The sequence below is a fragment of the Narcine bancroftii genome, chromosome 3 (assembly GCF_036971445.1).
Source record: "Narcine bancroftii isolate sNarBan1 chromosome 3, sNarBan1.hap1, whole genome shotgun sequence".
Taxonomy (NCBI): Eukaryota; Metazoa; Chordata; class Chondrichthyes; order Torpediniformes; family Narcinidae; genus Narcine; species Narcine bancroftii.
This window is the reverse complement of record NC_091471.1, coordinates 156893708-156916146: the sequence shown is the minus strand read 5'-3', so window position 1 is coordinate 156916146 and position 22439 is coordinate 156893708. Positions and strand designations below refer to the sequence as shown.

At 41.7% G+C, this 22439-nt stretch overlaps 1 protein-coding gene and 1 long non-coding RNA gene across 4 annotated transcripts in view; one reads left to right on the top strand and one right to left on the bottom strand.

Annotated features, from left to right (window-relative positions):
• LOC138757740 (protein phosphatase 3 catalytic subunit alpha) overlaps positions 1-22439 on the bottom strand; it is a 427419-nt gene that overhangs the window by 200440 nt on the left and 204540 nt on the right. For all 3 annotated transcript variants that reach the window (XM_069925516.1, XM_069925514.1, XM_069925513.1), the window contains exon 2: positions 12503-12703. In XM_069925516.1, coding sequence (XP_069781617.1) covers positions 12503-12703 — 201 coding nt within the window. The remainder of the gene's footprint in view (positions 1-12502; positions 12704-22439) is intronic.
• LOC138757741 (uncharacterized) overlaps positions 10754-22439 on the top strand; it is a 34088-nt gene continuing 22402 nt past the window's right edge. Inside the window, exon 1 of the long non-coding RNA XR_011353867.1 lies at positions 10754-10869. This is a non-coding gene — a long non-coding RNA (uncharacterized lncRNA). The remainder of the gene's footprint in view (positions 10870-22439) is intronic.

The following is a 22439-nucleotide window of genomic DNA, read 5'->3' as shown; positions in this document are numbered from 1 at the left end:
ATAGGTATAATATCCTTGGAAAAATGTTCATTTTAATACAGTTTATCCTTCCTATCAGTGTTAGTGGTAAGTCTTTCCAATGCTCTAAGTCGTCTTGTAATTTTTTCATTAGTGGATAATAATTGAGTTTATATAGTTGGCCGAGATTTTTATTTATTTGTACACCTAGGTATCTTATTGCTTGCATTTGCCATCTAAATGGTGATTCCTTCTTAAATTTTGAGAAATCCGCATTATTCATAGGCATTGCTTCACTTTTATTTACGTTGATCTTGTAACCCGACACTTCTCCATATTCCTTCAATTTCTTATATAATTCTTTTATTGATAGTTCTGGTTCTGTTAAGTATACTATAACATCATCCGCAAATAAACTGATTTTATATTCCTTGTCTTTTATTTTTATCCCTTTTATATTATTTTCTGTTCTTATCAATTCTGCTAGTGGTTCTATAGCTAACGCGAACAATAAAGGTGATAGTGGGCATCCCTGCCGTGTTGACCTGCTTAAGTTAAATTGCTTTGATACATGTCCATTTACTGTCACTTTCGCTAATGGTCCCTTATATAATGCTTTAATCCAATTAAAATACTTCTCCGGTAAACTGAATTTTTGCAATACTTTGAACAAATAATTCCATTCTACTCTGTCAAAGGCCTTCTCTGCATCTAAAGCAACTGCTACTGTTGGCACTTTATTCCCTTCTACTGCATGAATTAAGTTAATAAATTTACAAATATTGTCTGTTGTGCGTCTTTTTTTGATAAATCCAGTTTGGTCTAGATTTACCATTTTCGGTACATACTCTGCTAATCTGTTTGCTAATAGTTTAGCTATTATCTTATAATCTGTGTTAAGTAAAGATATTGGTCTATATGACGCTGGTGTGAGTGGATCTTTCCCTTGCTTTAGTATGACTGTAATTATTGCTGTTTTACATCAATCTGGTAAGCTTTGTGTTTTATCAATCTGGTTGATTACTTCCAGGAGGGGCGGAATTAATAAGTCCTTAAATGTTTTATAGAATTCTATTGGGAATCCAACCTCTCCTGGTGTCTTATTATTTGGTAATTTTTTTATTATCTCTTGTATTTCTACTATTCCAAATGGCTCTGTTAATTTATTTTGTTCCTCTATTTGTAGTTTTGGTAGTTCAATTTTAGTTAGAAATTCATCTATTTTCCCTTCATTCCCTTCGTTTTCAGTTCGGTATAATTGTTCATAGAATTCTCTAAAGTTTTCCTTAATTTCTTTTGGATTATATGTAATTTGTTTGTCTTTTTTCCTTGATGCCAATACCATTTTCTTAGCTTGTTCTGTCTTAAGCTGCCATGCTAGAATTTTGTGCGTTTTTTCACCTAGTTCATAATATTTCTGTTTTGTCTTCATTATATTCTTCTCCACCTTTTATGTTTGTAGTGTTTCATATTTTATTTTTTTATCCGCCAATTCTCTTCTTTTAGTTGTATCTTCCTTCATTGCTAATTCTTTTTCTATATTTACTATTTCCCTTTCCAACTGCTCTGTTTCCTGATTATAGTCCTTTTTCATCTTGGTTACATAACTTATTATTTGCCCTCTAATGAATGCTTTCATTGCATCCCATAGTAAAAACTTATCTTTCACTGATTTCATATTTATTTCAAAATACATTTTAATTTGTCTTTCAATAAATTCTCTAAAATCCTGCCTTTTGAATAACATGGGGTTTAATCTCCATCTATACATTCTTGGAGGGATGTCCTCTAACTTTACTGTCAATATTAAGGGTGAATGGTCCGATAGTATTCTAGCTTTATATTCTGTTTTTCTAACTCTATCTTGCATACGAGCTGATAACAAAAATAGGTCTATTCTTGAGTATGTTTTATGTCTAGCCGAGTAATATGAATATTCCTTTTCCTTTGGGTGTTGTTTCCTCCATATATCCAAAAGTTGCATTTCTTCCATCGATTTAATTATAAATTTGGTTACTTTGTTCTTTCTGTTAATTTTTTTCCCAGTTTTGTCCATATTTGAATCCAAATTCAGGTTGAAATCCCCTCCTATTAATATGTTCCCTTGCGTATCTGCTATCTTCAAAAAGATATCTTGCATAAACTTTTGATCTTCTTCGTTAGGTGAATATACATTGAGTAGATTCCAAAACTCCGAATATATCTGACATTTTATCATTACATATCTCCCTGCTGGATCTATTATTTCCTCTTCTATCTTAAATGGCACATTTTTACTAATTAATATAGCTACTCCTCTTGCTTTTGAATTATACGATGCTGCTGTTACGTGTCCTACCCAATCTCTCTTTAATTTCTTGTGCTCCAATTCAGTTAAATGTGTTTCTTGCACAAATGCTATATCAATTTTTTCTTTTTTCAGTAAATTTAGCAGTTTCTTCCTTTTAATTTGGTTATGTATTCCATTAATATTTAAAGTCATATAGTTCAACGTAGCCATTTTATACTTTGTTTATCTTCCCTTTCCGTTTCTCCATCATTACCTTTCCTTATCCATTTCTGTTTTCTTGTTTTGAACCCTTTATAAGACAACATTCCTAAAACATCAAACATTTTCCTTATTCTCCTATTTAAAACTTCTTTAGCCCCAATCTCCCCTTACCCTCCTGAGTTGTCCTTTATCCCTTGTCGGACAACCACATCTCCCCTCTCCATTTGGATTTGCGAATTCACTCACAAGCGTCAGCTGATTTTGCAGTGACCGTAACTCCTCCCCACCCAGCCCCCCCCAGAAAAGATTTCACTTTTCATATGTAACAAAGGTCACTCTTTTAATTCCCTCCTTATTCCCTCTATTCCATTTCCTTCCCTTATTAATTCTTGTCTATACTCTCTATATTTTCCTCTAAATACGGATACATTCATGTATGCACACTATACATATACACACATATACCTCTTTACTCACATACATATAAATCGTGGTCATTTTTACTCTTATTACATGTCTTCATCTCTCTGCTTGTTTTGTAGTTGTTCTGCAAATTTCCTTGCTTCCTCTGGATCCCAGAATAGTTTTTTTCCATAAGATCGCTTTCGCTGTATTGAACTCCTTCCTCTTCTTCAGGAGTTCAAAACTTATGTGTCTTTTTAGTTCGCAGTCTTTTGTACTCTCGTTACACGTCTTCATCTCTCAGTCTATTTTGTAATTGTTCTGCAAATTTTCGTGCTTCCTCTGGATCCGAGAATAGTCTCTTTTGCTGTCCTGGAATAAATACTTTCAATACCGCTGGATGCTTTAGTATAAATTTATACCCTTTCTTCCATAAAATCGCCTTTGCTGTATTGAACTCCTTTCTCTTCTTCAGGAGTTCAAAACTTATATCTGGATAAATGAAGATTTTTCGCCATTTGTACTCCAGTGGCTTGTTGTCTTCTCTTACTTTCTCCATTGTTTTCTCCAGTACCTTTTCTCTTGTAGTATATCTTAAGAATTTTACTAAAATAGATCTTAGCTTTTGTTGTGGTTGTGGTTTAAAGGCCAATGCTCTATGTGCCCTTTCTATTTCCATTTCTTGCTGTAGTTCTGGACATCCTAGGATCCTGGGGATCCAATCTTTTATAAACTCTCTCATATTCTTGCCTTCTTCATCTTCCTTAAGGCCCACTATCTTTATGTTATTTCTTCTGTTATAATTTTCCATTATATCTATTTTCTGAGCTAACAGCTCTTGTGTCTCTTTAACTTTTTTATTAGATTCCTCTTATTTCTTTTTTAAGTCCTCTACTTCCATTTCTACTGCTGCTTCTCGTTCTTCCACCTTGTCCATTCTTTTTCCCATTTCTGATAAGGTCATATCTATTTTATTCACTTTCCCTTCTGTATTGTTTATTCTTCTTCTTAAATCATTAAATTCTTGTGCTTGCCATTCTTTAAATGACTCCATGTATTCTTTAATAAGAGAAAGTATATCCTTTGTCTTGCCTTTCCCTTCTTCTTCTATTTCACTGTACTCTTCCTCTTCCTCTTCTTCTTCCTCTGGGTTGGCCATCTGTTGTTTCTTTGTTGCCCTTTTCTTCTCTTCTTTTTTGTTTCCATTGTCTTCTGTGTTCTCTTCTTGATGCAGGTGTTCTGCAGCTGTCATTGCCGGCTGTGGAGATCGACTCCACAGCTGGTCACCCCTCCCGTCGGTGTGTTTTTTTGCATGCGCGGTTGCGCACTTTTACTCGGCTCAGCGAGCCATTTTTGTAGTCCACTTTCTACCGACCTGAGGGAGCGGGTTTCTCTCTCCACCGCGGGCCTCTTCGAACAGGTAAGGCCTTCTCCTTCTTCTTCTGTTGTCTTTTCTTCCTCTCTTCTTACCGTTGGTTTCGATTTTTCTTTTTTCGTCGCCATCTTCTTTCCACTTTTATACTCACTTTACTTTAATTTTTATTTTTGTGCCTTTGTATTTTCCTTTATTTTTTCCGACTTTTCTGCAGAAGGCTGGAGTTCACCGTCCGGCCACTACTCCATCACGTGACTCCTCCCCCACCATTTTAACTCTTATGTGAAAGTGAAAATATTTCAAATAATTCTGTCCAATCAGTTTTAGTTTCCCAAATTTTTATTCAAGGTATTACCACTTGATCACATCTGGCAACAAGAAAGTGAACTGCAAAGTTTACCAGCTACAAATTGCAGAAATTCAGTAGTTCAATAGCACAGAAGGATTAAAGAGGCTCAAATTGCCAATAGGTACCTCTACTCTATTCATTGATCTGATTGTGAAGTTGTAAATAAGTGATGGGAATCATTCATGGAGAATGAATAATTTTCCATTACTCCAGCATCTTGTATTCTGTGCATGTTCTATGGATTTTGTCACCATGTTTTCCCTACCCAATGTTATGTCCTACTGAACATCATAATTGTGATGCAAAGGACCCACTGAAAATCCATCCATTAAGATCAAATAAGGCATTTGGCAAGGTCCCAAATGTAGGTTGGTCCAGAGGTTAAAGCACATGGGATTGAAAGTGAACTAGCTAATTGAATCCAAAATTAATGGTGAAGAAAGGCTGAAGGTGGGAATGAAAGGATACTTTTATGATTGGAAGTTTGCCCTTCCCATAATGGCATATCCATCTTCAGTCTTCTCCTCTGCCAGTGTGAGGGCCAACACAACGAGAAGAACAGCACTTCACATTTCACCTTTGTAGGCTACATTGAATTTCCAAATTTCAGGTACCACCCCCACCCTCCAAATGATCCACCTCCTCAAATCTACCCAATTTATTTCCCCCTCCCATAACCCCAACTCTAGCCCAATCATAATTTTTAATCACCCCCTAATCACAAGTAATAAAGCTGTAAATTAAGTAAGCTAAAAAAAAAGCCTACCAGACAGCCACAGCTCACGGAGCTGGATGTGCTGTCATTGTGGTCCAGGCGGGAGCAGAAACCCTGGCCTACCAGGCAGCAGTGGTGATGGCAACCTCAGGGTCCTACACAGGAGCAGTTATGGCGGCACCCAGCAGTGGGAGGTGTCAGGGAGCAGCAGCACCAGCTGTGTGGAGATGCTTCCAGTATCAAATTATATGCCAAATTGACGTCAATCTGGTTTTTTTCGGTGATTTTAAAGTCTCAAAAGTATATCTGACCCACCCCCCCCACCACACTTTCTGAGAAATTTTTTAGGGTTTCGCAATTCGATTTATACACCAAAATATATGGTATGTCTGATTGCGTGTTTTGCACCGAGAACGAGAAAATGCTATCTCATTGGGTTGTACTTGTGCAATCAAAAGACAATAAACTTGGCTTTTATCATTAATGTTATATTTTGTCTATAAAATATAAGGCTTCCTTATATTTTAAAATATTATAAAATATTAGGCTTCCACCTAATTATTCACCTGTTTCTGTATCCCAACTCCACCCTTCGTAGTTCCATCATCATTCTCCCCTCTTCAGTGCATCTCTCACCTACTGGCTCATCTGATCCCTCCCCTTCTCTTCATATTGGTCATCTTCCCTAAGCACTTTTAGTCCATGGCACTATCTTGACCCAAAACATCAACAATTCCTGCACCTCCCCTCCTGAACAAATGCTTCTCGATCAGCTGAATCCACCAGCAGCTAGTTTTTTGCTCCAGATTCTTGTATCTGCAGTCTTACATCTCCAGTACTAGTCATAGCTGTATATGTACAAATCTTGCTTAGACTCAATCCATGCTAAAAAGATCAATTGGCTTCATTCGTTGTGAATTTTTTTATTTATCCATTCTATTTGAACTAAAAACTACAAACTGGTAGGAATTTTTGTATCTTAATTAGCCACAGGCAAGATCCAAAAAAACTGGACGACAGCTAGTATACTGCTTTTATTTAAACTGGACCAATACCTCGCTTGAGACTAATGAATTTTTTTACCAATGTGTCATCTATAACAAAACTACAAAATTAAGCAGAATTATACATCAGAAACCTCTTGTATTTTCAAGGAGAAACACAAGTTCACCTTTCACCAATCAGCAGGAGGAACCCAATGCAGCGAGAACCATTCATTGCTATGAACAAATCAGCATTACTCAACATATGCAATCATTTGTATATACTGAAACCAGTCCATATAGATTAGATAGCTCTTTGATATTCCACTTGTGAATTTTCATTCAAGCACCACATCCAGTACCTCTTTATTTTTTGTGAAGTGGAGTTCGGTACAAAACCCAGCACTATAGCACAGCAGTTACTATTCTTTGATGAAAGCTATAGATAAAATATAACATTAATGAAGAGACAGACTGCCATTCCAGTAGCCTTGCCCAATATGACAATGCAAGAAACATGGCAAAGTGCTTCCATTACCACTGAAGTCCCAGAATTCATGTGAGATTTCTCATTGGTCTGACCTCTGCTTTGGAGCTGCCAAAATGGTTGATTTCGACCCCTGGGGGTTGATGGGACCATCCAAGGGGTCGATAAATGGCAGAGGGTCGAATAAGGTTCAATAATACCAGTGGAGGGTCAATTGAAAATAGCACCAGTGGTTGGCCAACCACTCGCGAGAGTAGGATTCGTTGGCCGCCATGCTGTATTTGATTTCGCCTTTGAATTAATTTAGAGCGAACAGGAGGACAGAAAGAGGTATGTGTTCTATGTTTTATATATGTGTAATCGTTGAATTTTTTAGACCACTTTTTAAGAAAAAAAAAGTAGGGTAGACTTTTACACAGGTCAAACTTTTGAGTTCATGAATACTTGCTTTGTTCAAGGCGTCAGGAGATCAGATGGCCGGGACCGGGTGATATGTTCATGGTTGGGGCATTGGTAGTTCAGCTGGCGTCAGGGTGAGGATCCATGGTTGGGAGTTTGGATGGGATGGCTTGGGGCAAGGATCTGAGTCGGGAGTTCAAATGAGCTGGCTTCGTGGAGAGCATCTGTACTTGAGAGTTCAGATGGACGACCATCCGGGCAAGGATCTGCAGTTGGGAAGGCTTCTGGGGCGAGGATCCACAGTTGGAGCGTCAGGAGAATGGATAGGCGTTTGGCCAAGGCCAAAAATAGGGAGGGTTAACTTTAACACGGGATCGACTATTACTTGAGTATATACTGTACCTATGTTAGCACCCCCCCCCCCCGGCTAGTGCCACCATCCCACCCAAAAATCCCGTCCAGCACCACCAACTCCCTGTCCAGTGCCACAACCCCCGTCCAACGCCACTATCTGCCACTGTCCAGCGCCACCACCCTCCCCACAGCACTGCAACCTCTCTGTCCAGTGTCACTACCCCCCTGCTGTTCACTTCTGCCACCCCCCGTTCAGCGCCACCATACCCCCTATACAGCGTCGCCATTCCCCTCCCCCACCCTGAAAGCCCCCTTCACTCATCCAGCCAAGATTCCATGTCTGGGGGTGGATGAGGGATCAAATATCCCATGAAGGGGTCAATGGTCTAAAACGTTTGGGGACCCCTGTGCTAGTAGAACAGCAACCCACGTTCAATCCTGTCCTGCCATCTAGAGTTGGTACATTCTCCACAACCCAAGTTTACTCCCACATTTCAAAGACATGCAACTTGGTACATTAACTAGTTGCTGTAAGCTGCCCCAGTTGTGTGGACAAGTGAGAATCTGAAGGAAAGCTGGTGAAAAATGCAATAGAAAATTAGTGTAAATGGATGTCACAATCAAAGACATAAAGCATGCAAACAGGAGTTAAAAGGTCTGTTTGTATGTTTGATGACCAGAACTCTAACCCATGATTCCATCTGCCTTCATCTGGATACACAGTGCCTTCCATAATGTTTCGGACAAAGACACTTTTTTCCTTTATTTGCCTGTGCTCCAGTTTTAAATTTGTAATCAAACAATTCACATGACGAAAGAGAACATTCCAGATTTTATTTAGTGTTGTTTGAATATATTTTGGTTTAACCAAGTAGAAATCACAACACTTTTTGTACATAGATCCCCATTCAGTAGCATAATGTTTGGTACATTTGGCTTCACAGGTGTTTGTGATTATTCAGGTATGTTTATTTGTTTCATTGGTGCAGGTATATGAGAACTAGGCTTACTTCTAAGCTTTTGATCACCTTTGCAGACTGAAGTATCTATTTTTCATCAATGAGGGCTAGAATTGTGCCAATGAAAGTCAAACAAGTCATTATGAGGCTGAAAAACAAGAATAAAATAGTAAGAGACATCGCCCAAACCTTAGAATTACCAAAATCAACAGTTGGAACACCATTAAGAAAGAGCGCAGTGGTGAGTTCAGTAATCGCAAAAGGACTGATATTCCAAGTAAGAACTCCACTACTGACGACAGAAGTACTCTCATTCTTTCTTTGGCTTGGCTTCGCGGACGAAGATTTATGGAGGGGGTAAAAAGTCCACGTCAGCTGCAGGCTCGTTTGTGGCTGACCAGTCCGATGCGGGACAGGCAGACACGATTGCAGCGGTTGCAAGGGAAAATTGGTTGGTTGGGGTTGGGTGTTGGGTTTTTCCTCCTTTGCCTTTTGTCAGTGAGGTGGGCTCTGCGGTCTTCTTCAAAGGAGGCTGCTGCCCGCCAAACTGTGAGGCGCCAAGATGCACGGTTTGAGGCGTTATCAGCCCACTGGCGGTGGTCAATGTGGCAGGCACCAAGAGATTTCTTTAGGCAGTCCTTGTACCTTTTCTTTGGTGCACCTCTGTCACGGTGGCCAGTGGAGAGCTCGCCATATAATACGATCTTGGGAAGGCGATGGTCCTCCATTCTGGAGACGTGACCCATCCAGCGCAGCTGGATCTTCAGCAGCGTGGACTCGATGCTGTCGACCTCTGCCATCTCGAGTACCTCGACGTTAGGGGTGTGAGCGCTCCAATGGATGTTGAGGATGGAGCGGAGACAACGCTGGTGGAAGCGTTCTAGGAGCCGTAGGTGGTGCCGGTAGAGGACCCATGATTCGGAGCCGAACAGGAGTGTGGGTATGACAATGGCTCTGTATACGCTTATCTTTGTGAGGTTTTTCAGTTGGTTGTTTTTCCAGACTCTTTTGTGTAGTCTTCCAAAGGCGCTTCCAATCTCAGTACCACTCTCATTATAGTGAAGAGAAATCCCCAAACGCTGGTTTGACAGATTAGAAACACTCTTCAGGAGGCAAGTGTGGCTGTGGATGTGGATCTATCCTCAGAGACGTCATGAACAGAAAGAGAGAGACTACACTGTGAGATGCAAACCATTAGTTAGATTACAGTTTCCCAATAATAATTTAAAAGAACCTGCAGAATTCTGGAAAAAGGTCTTGTGGACAGATGAGACCAAGATTAACCTGTATTAGAGTGATGGCGAAGTGTGGAGGTGTAAAGGAACTGCCCAAGATCAAAAGCATACCACCTCATCTGTGAATCATGGTGGTGGGTGTGTTATGGGCTGGGCATGTATGCATGGCTGCCACAGGTACTGGCGCACTTATCTTCAGTGATGATGTCACTGATGGCAGTAGCAAAATGAATTCTGAGGTGTGTGGAAACATCTTACCTGCTCAAGTTCGAGCAAATGCCTCCAAACTCATTGGATAGCATTTCATCTACAGCAAATCAATGATCTCGAACATATTGCTAAAGCAACAAAGAAGTTTATCAAAACTTAAAAACTGGAAAAATCTTGAATGGCCAAGTCAGTCACCCGATCTAAATCCAAATAAGCATACCTTCCATGTGCTGAAGAGACAATTTAAGGGGTCAAGCCTCCAAAACAAACAGTAGAGCAGGGCTCTACTGCAATTTTCCAAATCAAGCGTCTGGCTCCTAGGGGAAGCCTCTCCCCCTCCTGGTGTGTAGCTGGACTCCAGAGCAGGAGTGCGACAACCTACCTGTACTGATAGTTGCCCCAGCATGGGCAGCCCCACTGTGCTCCTGAGCCAAGGTGGCAAACCATCACACCATCACTTGTTTTAATGAGAAGCGATGCGCCGGATCCAAGCTGTTGCGATCACGCAAGTCATGCCAATGAATGGGTTTCCCCTCTACCTATCCTTTCAGCTGTTCCCTCAACTTGCCAAAGCAAGTTAGTTCCAGTGGCATGGTTTGCACCATCAGTCAATGAAAAATGGAGCACACCACACAAGTGGGGGGAAAAAAAAGTGGAGCTCAAGAACTCCTGTTGGGCTGATCACATATAGGGAGTGAGTGCTGTGGATTAGACAGGGATGAGCTTCTGGACCTCAATCCCCATTGACTCTATCCACCTGCCAATGTCACAATGGGGCCGCAGCTCATTGGTTGGCTGTGCTGGTGCAGAGAAGAGATGTCACAATTCCCCACCCCCAGCCCATCATTCCATCTGCTAATTGGTCCGGAATCCAGCTGCCAGACCCTTTGATGGACCAAGCGCAGGCACAGATTGGAGCAGTGGGTGGATATTATGCAAATGAGCGGTCGAGGTGAGTGTCAACGAGGGGGTGCATACATCTCCACAATCTCCCCACCCGCGGTCACCATCTTATTTTCCCTCACAGAAGCACATGTCAATTCTTCCGTGAAACCCCTAGACCTTTCCATGGAACCTAGTTTGGGACACACTGCAGTTGAGGCCTGGCCAGAGCACCACCAGAAAAGATACTCAGTACCTGATGTCTATGAATCATAGATTTTAAGAAGCCACTGCATGCAAGGGATATGCAACAAAGTACAAATATGGCTACTTTAATATCCATACCATTGTAATGTCCCAAATATTATGGTGCCCTGAAATAAGGGGACTATGTATAAAAAGTGCTACATCGTCAAACCAAAATGTATTCAAGTAGCCTTGATTAAAATCTGAAATGTGCACTTCAACCGCATGTGAATTGTTTGATTACAATTTAAAACTGTGGAGCATAGAGGCAAAAAAAAGAAAAAAAATGTCTTTGTCCCAAATATTATGGAGGTCACTGTAATTGCACCAAGGTGGTGAAAAGAATAAGCCCATTACTTCTGTCGCTGCAAGAGGCACTTTCACCATTTCTGTTCAATCAAGAAATCACACTATTACATTGCCATCTGAACCTTTCCACAGTTAAGCTCGCAGACTGTAGGGATTTTTATGCACAAAAACAGCGTTATTGCCTATTCAAGTTTTTTTTAAAAAGACAATTTTACCTTTTATGCAGAGAACTGAAAAGGTGGATTGTTCAGTCCTTTTATGTACCCCATAGCAAAAGGAGGTGGGATGTGTAGCACAGCAGCGGTTGCCCTGCAACCACCCCACTGCCTGACAGCTCCCCCCGCCCTGCTACCTGACAGCTTCCCTGTCCCGCTGCCTTCCTCCTCCATTCCCCTCCCTCTCATTTCTATCCCCCCTTCCTCTTGCCCCATCTCCCCCTATCAGCCCCACTCCGATCCCACTGCCCCTCTCCATTCCGACAGTATCATCACCCCCGTCAGGAGCGGGTGGCATGAGAGTGTGGGGCGGGGGAGCAGCTTGAGGGAGAGAGGCGGCGTGAGGGAGCCTAGTGTGGATGGGGGGGTGGTATGGGGGAGTGGGCAGCATGGGGAACTGTGCTGGGGAGTAGCATGAGGGAACGGGCGACAAGACAGCAGGCAGGGAAGTGGCTTGAAGGAGTGGGGCAACATGAGAGAACGAACGTGGTGGAGTGAGCAAGTGCAGCCCGACAGCTCCACCAGCCACTCTGTGACAGCACAGCAGGGCTATCAGCGTGACGTCAATCATCTTACATCCCTGATTGAAACCACTTTCAATGGAAATCCTTTTATACAGAAGGTGGAGCAACTTCACTCCACCTCTGACACTAACACCCTCGACGAAGGGAACCTGGAGCTAGTTGGACCAGCCAATCCACCTTTGGACCTTTTATGCAGGTAAGTGCAGCTCCTTAAAGGCAGAGGAAACCTGTCTTTACAGATCGCTAATTTTCACTATAAAAGGGCCTTGTGCCACCATTAATAAATAGTATGTCAGGATGTAGCAGTCAACACCAACAGCAACCTCATTAAGGAGTTGAAATTAGCATACAGGATAATGCAGTGAGCATCTGTCAGCAACTAAAAGAGACATGGTTCTGAGGCACTCACCCGTGACTGGTGCTTCAATGTCAAGCATAGTTTTCTCTTGCCGGAGAATAGCTGCTCCTTCTGTTATAATCCGCATGGCAACCATCTCCTCCACCCGACCTTCTTTGGTAAGGTGAGCCTTGAGTACATCAACACGAGGTTTCCCATCATGGTCGAAAACCTCCTTGATGGTCAGCCGGTGGCTTGGAGGGAAGGGTACAGCTGTGGGCAAAAAGGAACATCACATCAGAATACGCTGCCAGGAACTGCCACATTTAACAACCACCAGCCAGCTTTCAAGCAGTTTTAAATCCTTATTTGTGGCAATGCTTTATTTCACGAATATTCAGTGGAGCAGAATGAAACAAATTTATCCTGTCTTCTCCCTACACAATAATGGAGCAGCAAGTTGCACTAGCACCTCTGTGGGTCAAATCCCACTCCAGGAACATAACTGGAGACTTGAACAAAGTTTCCAAGGAAAGCTAGTCTGTCCAAGAAATTGACTTCCCAGCCAGACTGAAGAGAAATTGTGAAAGACTGCAGAGCACTACTTTGAAGAACTTTGATGTCATTTAGGTAACACCACCCCATATAGTTGCACTGTTTCTAATGCTCCTCAACCTGTTCCCATTCTCATTTTCAAAATTCAGTCTGCTGGAGGAAATCAGCGGGTCGCTCCAGATTCTACCATCTTCCAACTCCTGTGTCCTCACTCACTTTTCTAACCTTTTTTCGTGTGGTCTTCCACCCTAACTTGTCTCCCCACCTCTTCCACCTTCTTTCCAATGCACTATCAACCCTTGCTCCTCTCAGACTCTTCATTTTCTATATATCTCACTCAATAAAGGCTCCCAAACTGACCATTTCTCTCTACAAATATTGCCTGGCTCACTGACTCTCCAGCTTCTCTATATTCACTCTGCAGTTTTGTTTCTCCATATCTCCCCACATTACAACCAATATCATGTCACTAAGAATGTTGGGCGAGAGGTTACATAGGACTATAACATGCACAGATGACTTTCAAACAGTGGGACATGCAGGTTCTGCTGCCAGCTTGCAGTAACACTGATCAAGGAGTGAAGTTCTCTTCACGGCCGATCTCAGACGGACAGGCAGAGGATGGCCAACCCCAGACGGACAGGCAGAGGATGGCCAACCCCAGACGGACAGGCAGAGGATGGCCAACCCCAGACGGACAGGTAGAGGGTGGCCGACCCCAGATGGACAGGTAAAGGGTAGCCGGCTGACCCCAGACGGATAGGCAGAGGACAGTCAGCTGACCCTAGATGGACAGACATCAGAATGCCTCAGATTCTGCCACCTATGTATTTGAATGTGTGCTAAACCTCCTACTCACCTCCAGCATGGCAGGGGAAAGTAATTCTTCTCCTCCCCAAAATAAATGGGGGGGGGGGGGGGAATGCATCACAGCAAATGAAAATATTGCATGGGCAATTTGGAAATATTTGTTCAGTGTAATTCATAAGAATCTGTCCAACTGCAGCCTGGTAGAGTTCAGCTCTTGTTCCAGTCAGGACAAATGTGGAGTGTTTATGCGAGTAGATTCAGCATTGCGATGCCTTGCCAGGTGTAGCCCCTAAAATCCATCACTGATCACCTCGTGTTGCTGAAACCCTTCTCCATGCCAGAACAGCTTTACACTTTTCACACACTTGAGCAAACATCTACGTGCCAAGCCCACATTTCTCTCTGAGGCTTCTCATACAGTTAGTCACAGCTAGTAACCAGAATTTTTCCCTTCTTATGGAGAGAATAAGATCCAGACTTTCAATCATATGGTTTTGCTGAAACCTAATCTTGACTGCCTTACATGTGTAAAATGTACGCGATCAACTGTGCTGAATATCGGCATCAAGTGCTTGTTGCCAATAACAAAAGATCAGACTGACTGGAAAGCACAAAAATTACGCCCCACCTTTGAGTAAGAACGAGCAGCACTTTTATTTTTAGGAACTGAGAATTTGCAGCTCTAACAATGGCAATACTGTACAGCCTGGCTGAGTGAATACTGACAGCAACATCTGGAATCTCACACAGGCAGTCAGTAGTGATTCCCTCTTCTCTCATCGCACTGCTGAAGCAATCAACCATGATCTGGCATCAACTTCAGGGCCACTCTCACCAATGTATTCTGCTGAATCCTCAAAGAAACTTACCAGATTAGCCCCCAACCCCCTCATAGCCTGCAGCAAAATAACATTACCTATTCCTGCTAATGCAATGTTTTTTCACTAAAATTGAATGAAACAATGTAGTTCATAGAAGAGAAAATACTTAGCAAAACTGAACCAAAGCAATTGAATTAAACAGCCCCAGTTTAGGGGCAGTCTGTATAAAGGAGTTTTTGAACTACCTATTATTTCTTTTCTATACGAGTTTAACAGGTAGACTAAATGTCTTTTTTAAATTACGGAATGCAGGAGCTGGAGGTCCTTGATTCCAATTGCAAGCAGTTATTTTACAATATGAAACTGACATTAAACAGCCTTGTTCAAATCTCCATGATTATTATGTCATATTTTACCAAGAGACGGTCTGAAATTCTACATTTGTTTTAAGTACGCAATCTATAAATTTGCTGGTAATACCCCATTGTTAGCAAAATAACTAAGTCAGAATGCAGGATGGAAACTGAGAATCTGGTTGGGTGGTGCCAGAACAATTTTGCTTGCTATATCAGCCACACCATAGAGCACACATGCATTTCCATTCACCTGACTTCATTGATGGAACAGCAATGGAGAGGGTTGGTACCTTCAATTTCCTGAGTGTCCATATATCAGAGAATTTCTCCTGAAACTGTCATGTCGGGACAACTGTGAAGAAGGCATACCAACACCTCTACTATAAAATCTGAGGAGATTCGGCATGCAAACGGATACTCTATCAAACTTCTGCAGATTGAATGTGAAAGAATGCTGACTGATTGCATCACAGCCTTGTTTAAAAACTCCAGAAACTCAGAAGGCTGCAGAAAATGGTAAACCTAGCCAAATTCATCTCAGATATCGACCTCCTGTCCAATGAAGACATCTATGGGAGGTAATACCTAAGGAAGCAGCCAACATTATAAAGAATTAACATCACATTCACTTGTCACTAGCTTTAGGCAGCTATAACTTCAAGAACATTTTTTATTCAACAGCTATCAGTCTCTTAAACTTCCATGTGCTACCCTTACTCTAACCATAAACTACTTCAGGACCACCAAAAGACCTGTCTATGCTAGAAACTCCACTTCATTGTTTTGTACCAACTGCAACTGTACACATTTATCTATCCTTTTAAATTTGTTATCTTTTTGTTTCATGACACATTGTGGAAATTTATATTATTGTAGTTGATGTATGTGATGTACCTCCAAGGTTGCAACATAAACTTCAGTGCACTTGCACATATGACAATAAACATATCAAGAACAGATGCTAAATTCTGGCACTGTTTCAAAATGTAGTTTTGTTTTGAATTCTGCAGGAGTAGAGTACCCTTCAAATTTATAATTTAAGATCCACTTACTAATCAACACGAATTGAAATTTACAAAAATACTTTTTTAAAATCCAGTTAGTGCTGATAGTTCACTGCAGTGTCCACACCACTCTCCCCCAAACAAATCCTAAGTGGCCAGTTTCAACAGAAGCTTCATCCTATGACATTTGAAGTAGTGAGTCAATCATTAGTCTTATTGAGCTGAGAAAGCTCCGTTCACCTTCCAAACCTCTCCCAGATTTGGTTTGGAATGTAGAAGAGTGCAGCACCACAGCAGGTACATTGCCCATGATTTGAAGATGGTGGCGCTATAGAGGCAGCACTGCTGTGGACCTGCAGGGAACGAAGATGCAGCGTTCCTACGGGATCTAGCCACCAGATTGATGGTTCCACACAGGCTTTGAATGGCCCGTTGAAGAGCCGACAGTTGAAATCCTGTGACCGTGGGTCTGTGCCCAAGATGGTGGCACCTATTAATCGGCAGCAGCCACGAGGGGTTGCAAACTCCAGGGAAGCGGAGGATTGGAGCAGAGCATCAGAGGATGGGAAGAGCACAGACCGTCTGAGAGGGAGAAGCGGAGGAGACAATTTGCAGGATCGGTGACCATGACGGTAGAGCAGTGAGGGGACTCGGCAGCTGAAGAACCAGTGCATGCGGCGGGCTGCTGGCGACTTGAGGCAAGGAACCCGTTGAAGCTCTGGGTTACTGGAGACCACTGTCGGGAGACGTGCTGGGCTGTGGACTGCTGGAGATTGGCTCGAACTTTGGAGGGGCACCAGGTATCGGAACCAGGATGCGAGGAGGTGCCGAGAGCACTGAAGGGTCCCTGAATGTGTCGGAGGTTCGGATCTGGAGCTCGGGTCGCCAATGATTTGGACTGGACTCTGTGTGGCTGCGGGGGCTGCGGAAGTGCTGGTCCAAATAATCCAATTTGCTTGTACATGATCTCCATCCCTCCATTCCCTGTATGTTCATGTGTCTGACTAAATGTCTTCTAATGTTATTATGTATCTGTTTCCATCACCTCCCCTGGCAGTGGATTCCAGGCACCTACCACTTTGTATAAAAAGAAATTTCCTCGCACATCTCCCTTAAAATCCAAGCTCCTAAGAGCTAATACTCTAATCCTGGCAACACCCTGGTGAACCTCTTCTGCACCTTGCCCAAAGCCCTCATAATCTTGCTGTGCTGACCAGAACTGCACATTGCTTCTCTAACACTGATACCTCAGGCCTAAGATTCTAACCACTGTTACGAACTAACAACCCTTTCAATTATTTTTGGAAATAAAAGGACTGTTAGCACTAACACAGGAACAGCAATGGAAAATTCAAAGGACAATGGTAAATTCAAAATAATAGTTTTTAATTAAATTATTAACAACATAACATTTACTTATCTCTAAACTTACTTAACTCTAAACCTAGCCCCACTATGTACAAATGTAAGTGTTTGTGTATAATTAAAGTCACACTCTGAAAAGTAAATATTTAAAAGTTCAGCATCATTTTAGTCTTGCTTGAAGGTCTTAAATTCTCAGTTTAGAAATAATTATAAAGCACCTTTAAATATTGTATCTTCAGGCCTTTTTACTCACAATGTGGTTATTTTCTTCCATGATGAATTTACAAACCCAGATAAGGTTAAACGTGGTTATCTTCTTCCACGATGATGGCACAAACCAGTTAAGGGTTAAACGAAGTGGCCACACGAAAAGAGACCCAGTCAAAATCTGTACTCTTTTCCAAAGAGACAGCAAAATGGTCTTCCTTATTTCAAAAGCCAGTGATTCTGTGTTCCCCTTTTACCATGCGTAAAACACAACAACAGCACCAAATCTGGTTACTGTAACTCAACCCTGTTTTTCACAAGGTTTCAACCCCTGTGTCACAGGAGTTTTAATTTCTCTACTCTCCAAACTGAACTCTTCCAAAACTGAACTCAAAATGTCTGAATTCTGCAATATATTTCTCCAAATTGTGTAACCATTACATCATCACCGAATATTTTTTATGATTCTCCAAACTTAAACAGTTATCAACATTATCAATATTAATAGCATCAGCATTGACTATAATTTATAATTATCAATTCTATACAACGTTTTCTGCAGAGTTCAAGCTCTCTCCAACCCCCCCCCCCCCCCACACCCTCAACATTTAACACTTAGCACTTAACTAACCACAGTTACACAAACATTGAAGACACTGACAACAAAAGTATGAAACATATTTGGAGTTTATGGGTTTGACACAGCACGGTGGCCAGAGCTGAGGCTGTTTTCTTCTCTTGACTTTTCCTGGATGGGATGGGATAGACACCCCCCCCACGATCCCCCCTCCACCCACTGAGGGAAGGTAGGGCAGCAAGGCATGATTGTCCACACTATAATCGTGCTCCTATGGAATTTAAGTATACTTGCCAATTTTTTTTTTAATTGTTATACTTTTTCCTTAAGTTGTTCTCCAGGGGAACACAGCTTTGTATTTCTGAGTTCCAGCACACAATGCTTAGCCAGGAGTCAGTTTACAGGTAAACACTATGCATTTCCTGGCAATCATTACAAATTTGGACAGATTCATTGTAAGCCTTATATCCATTATGTTTCCCAACAGGAACAACTCTAGGTCCTGTGGGAATTCTTTACCTATAATTTTTTCTAGGTCTTGGTCTAGTTCCAGCCAAAAGGGTCTCTCCTTCATACATGTCTAGGTCGTATGCACAAAGGTTCCTGACTCAATGCCACAGCTAAAACATTGGTCTGACAATTCTGGTTTAGATCTGTTCAATTTTTGCGACGTCAGATACAGTTAGTGTAGAGAGTTGTATTTTACCAGCCTGTACTACGCATTAATGATTGCAGTCATGCTGATCCAACACAGGTCGGACCAGCACTGCTCATCAATCGCTATTCCTAGGTCTGACTCCCACCTCTGCCTTGATTTGTGAAGGTCTGGTTTGGGTCCTTCCTCTTGGAGAAAGAAACACATTGCCAAGATGAACCTCCATGTGTTCTCCCTTTGAATCAAGATCTCTACGTCACTACACGCTGGTAGGGCCATAGTTGGGCCTAATTTGTCCTGCAGAAAATCTCATCTGAAGGTAGCAGTGGAACATCTTAATTGATAAATCATACTTATTCCTGAGTTGTTCAAACCACATTAGCTGCTCCCACTCATAACAGTCCTCTATGCACCTTACGCCATTACGATGCCAGATATCCAGGATCTTATTACCTGCCGTCAATGGTAATAATCTATTTGAGGTTAGGGGTGCTTTTGAGTACAGTCCCACTTCAACTCCTAGATATTGGTTAATTTTTCCAAAATAACAATTTATCATCCTATTTATAAAGTCTCACCTACTATGTGCAGGTCAATTTGTGTCCAGGATGGTACACCTCTCCCTTCAAAGAGCAAGGTGATGCTTCTCAACTGAGCTGCCCAATAGTAATCTGCCCAGACTGTAATCCCAGGTCAATTTTTCCAGAGACCCTGGCTACCTTTCCATTCCATAGAAATGTCCTTATTCGTGAGAGCAAATCTTGAATCCCCGGGGCAATGATACAGGCAGTGTCTGGAAGAGCTACTGAAGTCTTTGCAACACATTCATTTTAACACAGTTGACCCTGCCAACTAAAGTTATAAGCAGGGACGTCTACTTTTTTAAGCCCTCCTCAATTATACCCCAGCAAGGGGGTATAATTTAAGTTATATAAATTATTCAAGTTATTGTCTATTCTGATTCCTAGATATTTGATCCTGTTTTATGGACACTTCAAGTAACTGTTTTCTTGATACTGACTGTAATCCCACTTAGTAAGTGACATAGTTTCACTCTTGTCCCAATTAACCTTACCCACGAAGATCTCCCCATAATCCTCCAAAGGAGAGCACAACTTAGACAATGAGTTTGCTAGGTCTGTCAAATATATCAGTACGTCATCGACAATAAATTCATTTTATATTCTTCCTGGCCTGCTCTAAAACCCTTTATATCTGGATTCTGCCGAATGGTTTTGGCCAGTGGCTTCATGGCTAGTACAAACAGAGGTGGAGATAGCTTGTTTACTAGATCTTGTCAGTGGGAAAGCTGGAGAAACTTGTCCATTGGTCACAACATCAGCCTTGGGCACAGGGTACAGGCCCTTACCCAAGAGGTAAGTCCCAATTCTTGGAAGCCTCATGACTATCAGTTTTATTTCTACCAAAATTCTGTTCCTTTTTCAAAACCATTCCATATCCATAACAAACTCTGACCTCATCTCTGTTCAAGAAGCTTAAGTGGCTTTGATTAAAAACAGATGGCTTCCTCAGCAGTTCTTGTTCTTGAATAATTAAGACCCACTTGAAATCCATTAGCTGTCTGTCCAAGACACACAGACTCTGAGAATGAACTATATTCTCTGAAAACAATGGTTCTTTATAAATATGCTGTGACCTTTGTACCAACCCTCAGCTAACTTACTAAGAATACAGATACACTATTTTAACTCTATAATACTTTACTAAGACATTTTTATAAATGAGAAATATAAATTAAAGATTAACATAAATCCGTTACACCACCTTTCCCAATTTGACTACTGGCAGAATGTGTCCATTTCCAGAAACAGTTTCCAATCTCACCCCCAACTTGTTCCCAATTCACCTTTTGGTAGGAATGGCACTGAAGACTCAAAACAGGGACGGGCATGAGTTTTGTGAAGAGTACAACTGGATGTTGCATTCCCATAGCACCAGAAAACTGCAGATCTCCTTGGAATTTAACAAGAGAGCAAACCATTCTAAATTGGAGGCTGACTCACAGAGATATCAGACAAGCCCACTTCTGGTTTTAAAGCAGAGCGAGGAGTGATAGTTGATGGTGGAAATTGCAAGCCTTTCTGCTGCAGGAGTTAGCACCAGCAATAAGGAAGAAACACGCCAGATCTAGACAGCACAAACTCTCCAATCACAGATTTCAATCCCAAATCGCACACCAATTTTGACACACATTTCATAAATTTGTGACTCCTCCATTCTTTCTTCTAATCATCGTGCAATGTTTTGAGAAAACACTTGCCCTTTAACCTTGTACAGTTTACATTAAACGTGAACAGTTTGCCATTAATATTCAAAGTTGTGATCAAAAACAAACATCTCCACAGGGACAGGTGCTCTAGGTAGATTCTACATCTTTGGTGCAACAAAACAGAAATAGATTAGACAATATGAAGCGACCTGGACAATTGCTGAGTCACACACAACCCACATCCTGCTGTCACGCCTACCCCATCCCTGTCAACACCCTCCTGTGTCTGAGCACAGTCAGTCACCAGATCACTAGATAGTGATACAGGCCTCTTCCCTCTAGTTTTAGATATCCCGACCAGACTCTTATCATCTATCTACCCATTCCATTCCTCTTAGTTTTGTGTGTCTGTCACATCACCTCTCAGCCTCTGCTCCAGGGAAGCAGATCCAATCTCTCCTGATAAATCAAGCCATCCTATGCAGGCAACATCCTTGTTAATTTTTTCTACACACTCTCTTGCATCCTGTAGTGTGGCAACCAGGTGACACACAATGCTTCACATGAGGTTGAATCAACATCTTGTGCCACAGTAACATGACATCCCAATTCATGTCCTCAATAGTTTGGCCAATGCCATGCATTCTCTCCATCTGGTCTACATGAACTACCACTTTTAGGAAACTATGTACTTGTCAAAAGCCTTGCTAATGTCCACAGAGACAACATCCACCATCCTGCTCTCCTCGACCGTCTTATCACCTCTTTAAAAAAAACAATTTCATGAGACATGATTTTCCTCGCACAAAGTTGTGCTGACTATTCCTCATCAGTCCTTGCCTTTCAAATCCAAATAAATCCAGTCATCAAACTGACATTCCCTGACCTCCTCTTAAGTAAAAGGACAGCATGTAGTGGCCCACCGCCACGGTGATCGATCCGACACTCCAGGCGGCGGGCACAACCAAAGGCCAGCAGCCTGTGCAACAGCACTGGACCCAACAAGCAAACTGGTGGGTGAATGGCAAGGGCAGCTTAAAGGTCAGCAACCTCAAAATGGCACTGGCCTTGCTGCACAGCCAACAGACAGGTACAGCGTGCAGGGAAGAAGGGCATTGTTATGGAGGAAAGTACTGGTATGAGCCCAGAGGACCCCAAAACCCAGCAGCAATAGAAATTCATCAAGATAAATGGTTACTTAAACAAAAGTTGCTTTTAATCATCTTTAAACATGAAAATAGGATCAAACTCTTAACTTATTACTATTAACTTACTTAACCCCCTTTTAATTCTAAGCCCACGTGTATGTAATGTTCAGAAAAGTTCTTTGATTCACAGTCCTTTTTTTTGAAAACTTTATCTATAATCAATAATAAATGATACATACAAATTACAGTACAATACATATTTTATCCCATAAAACCCCCCC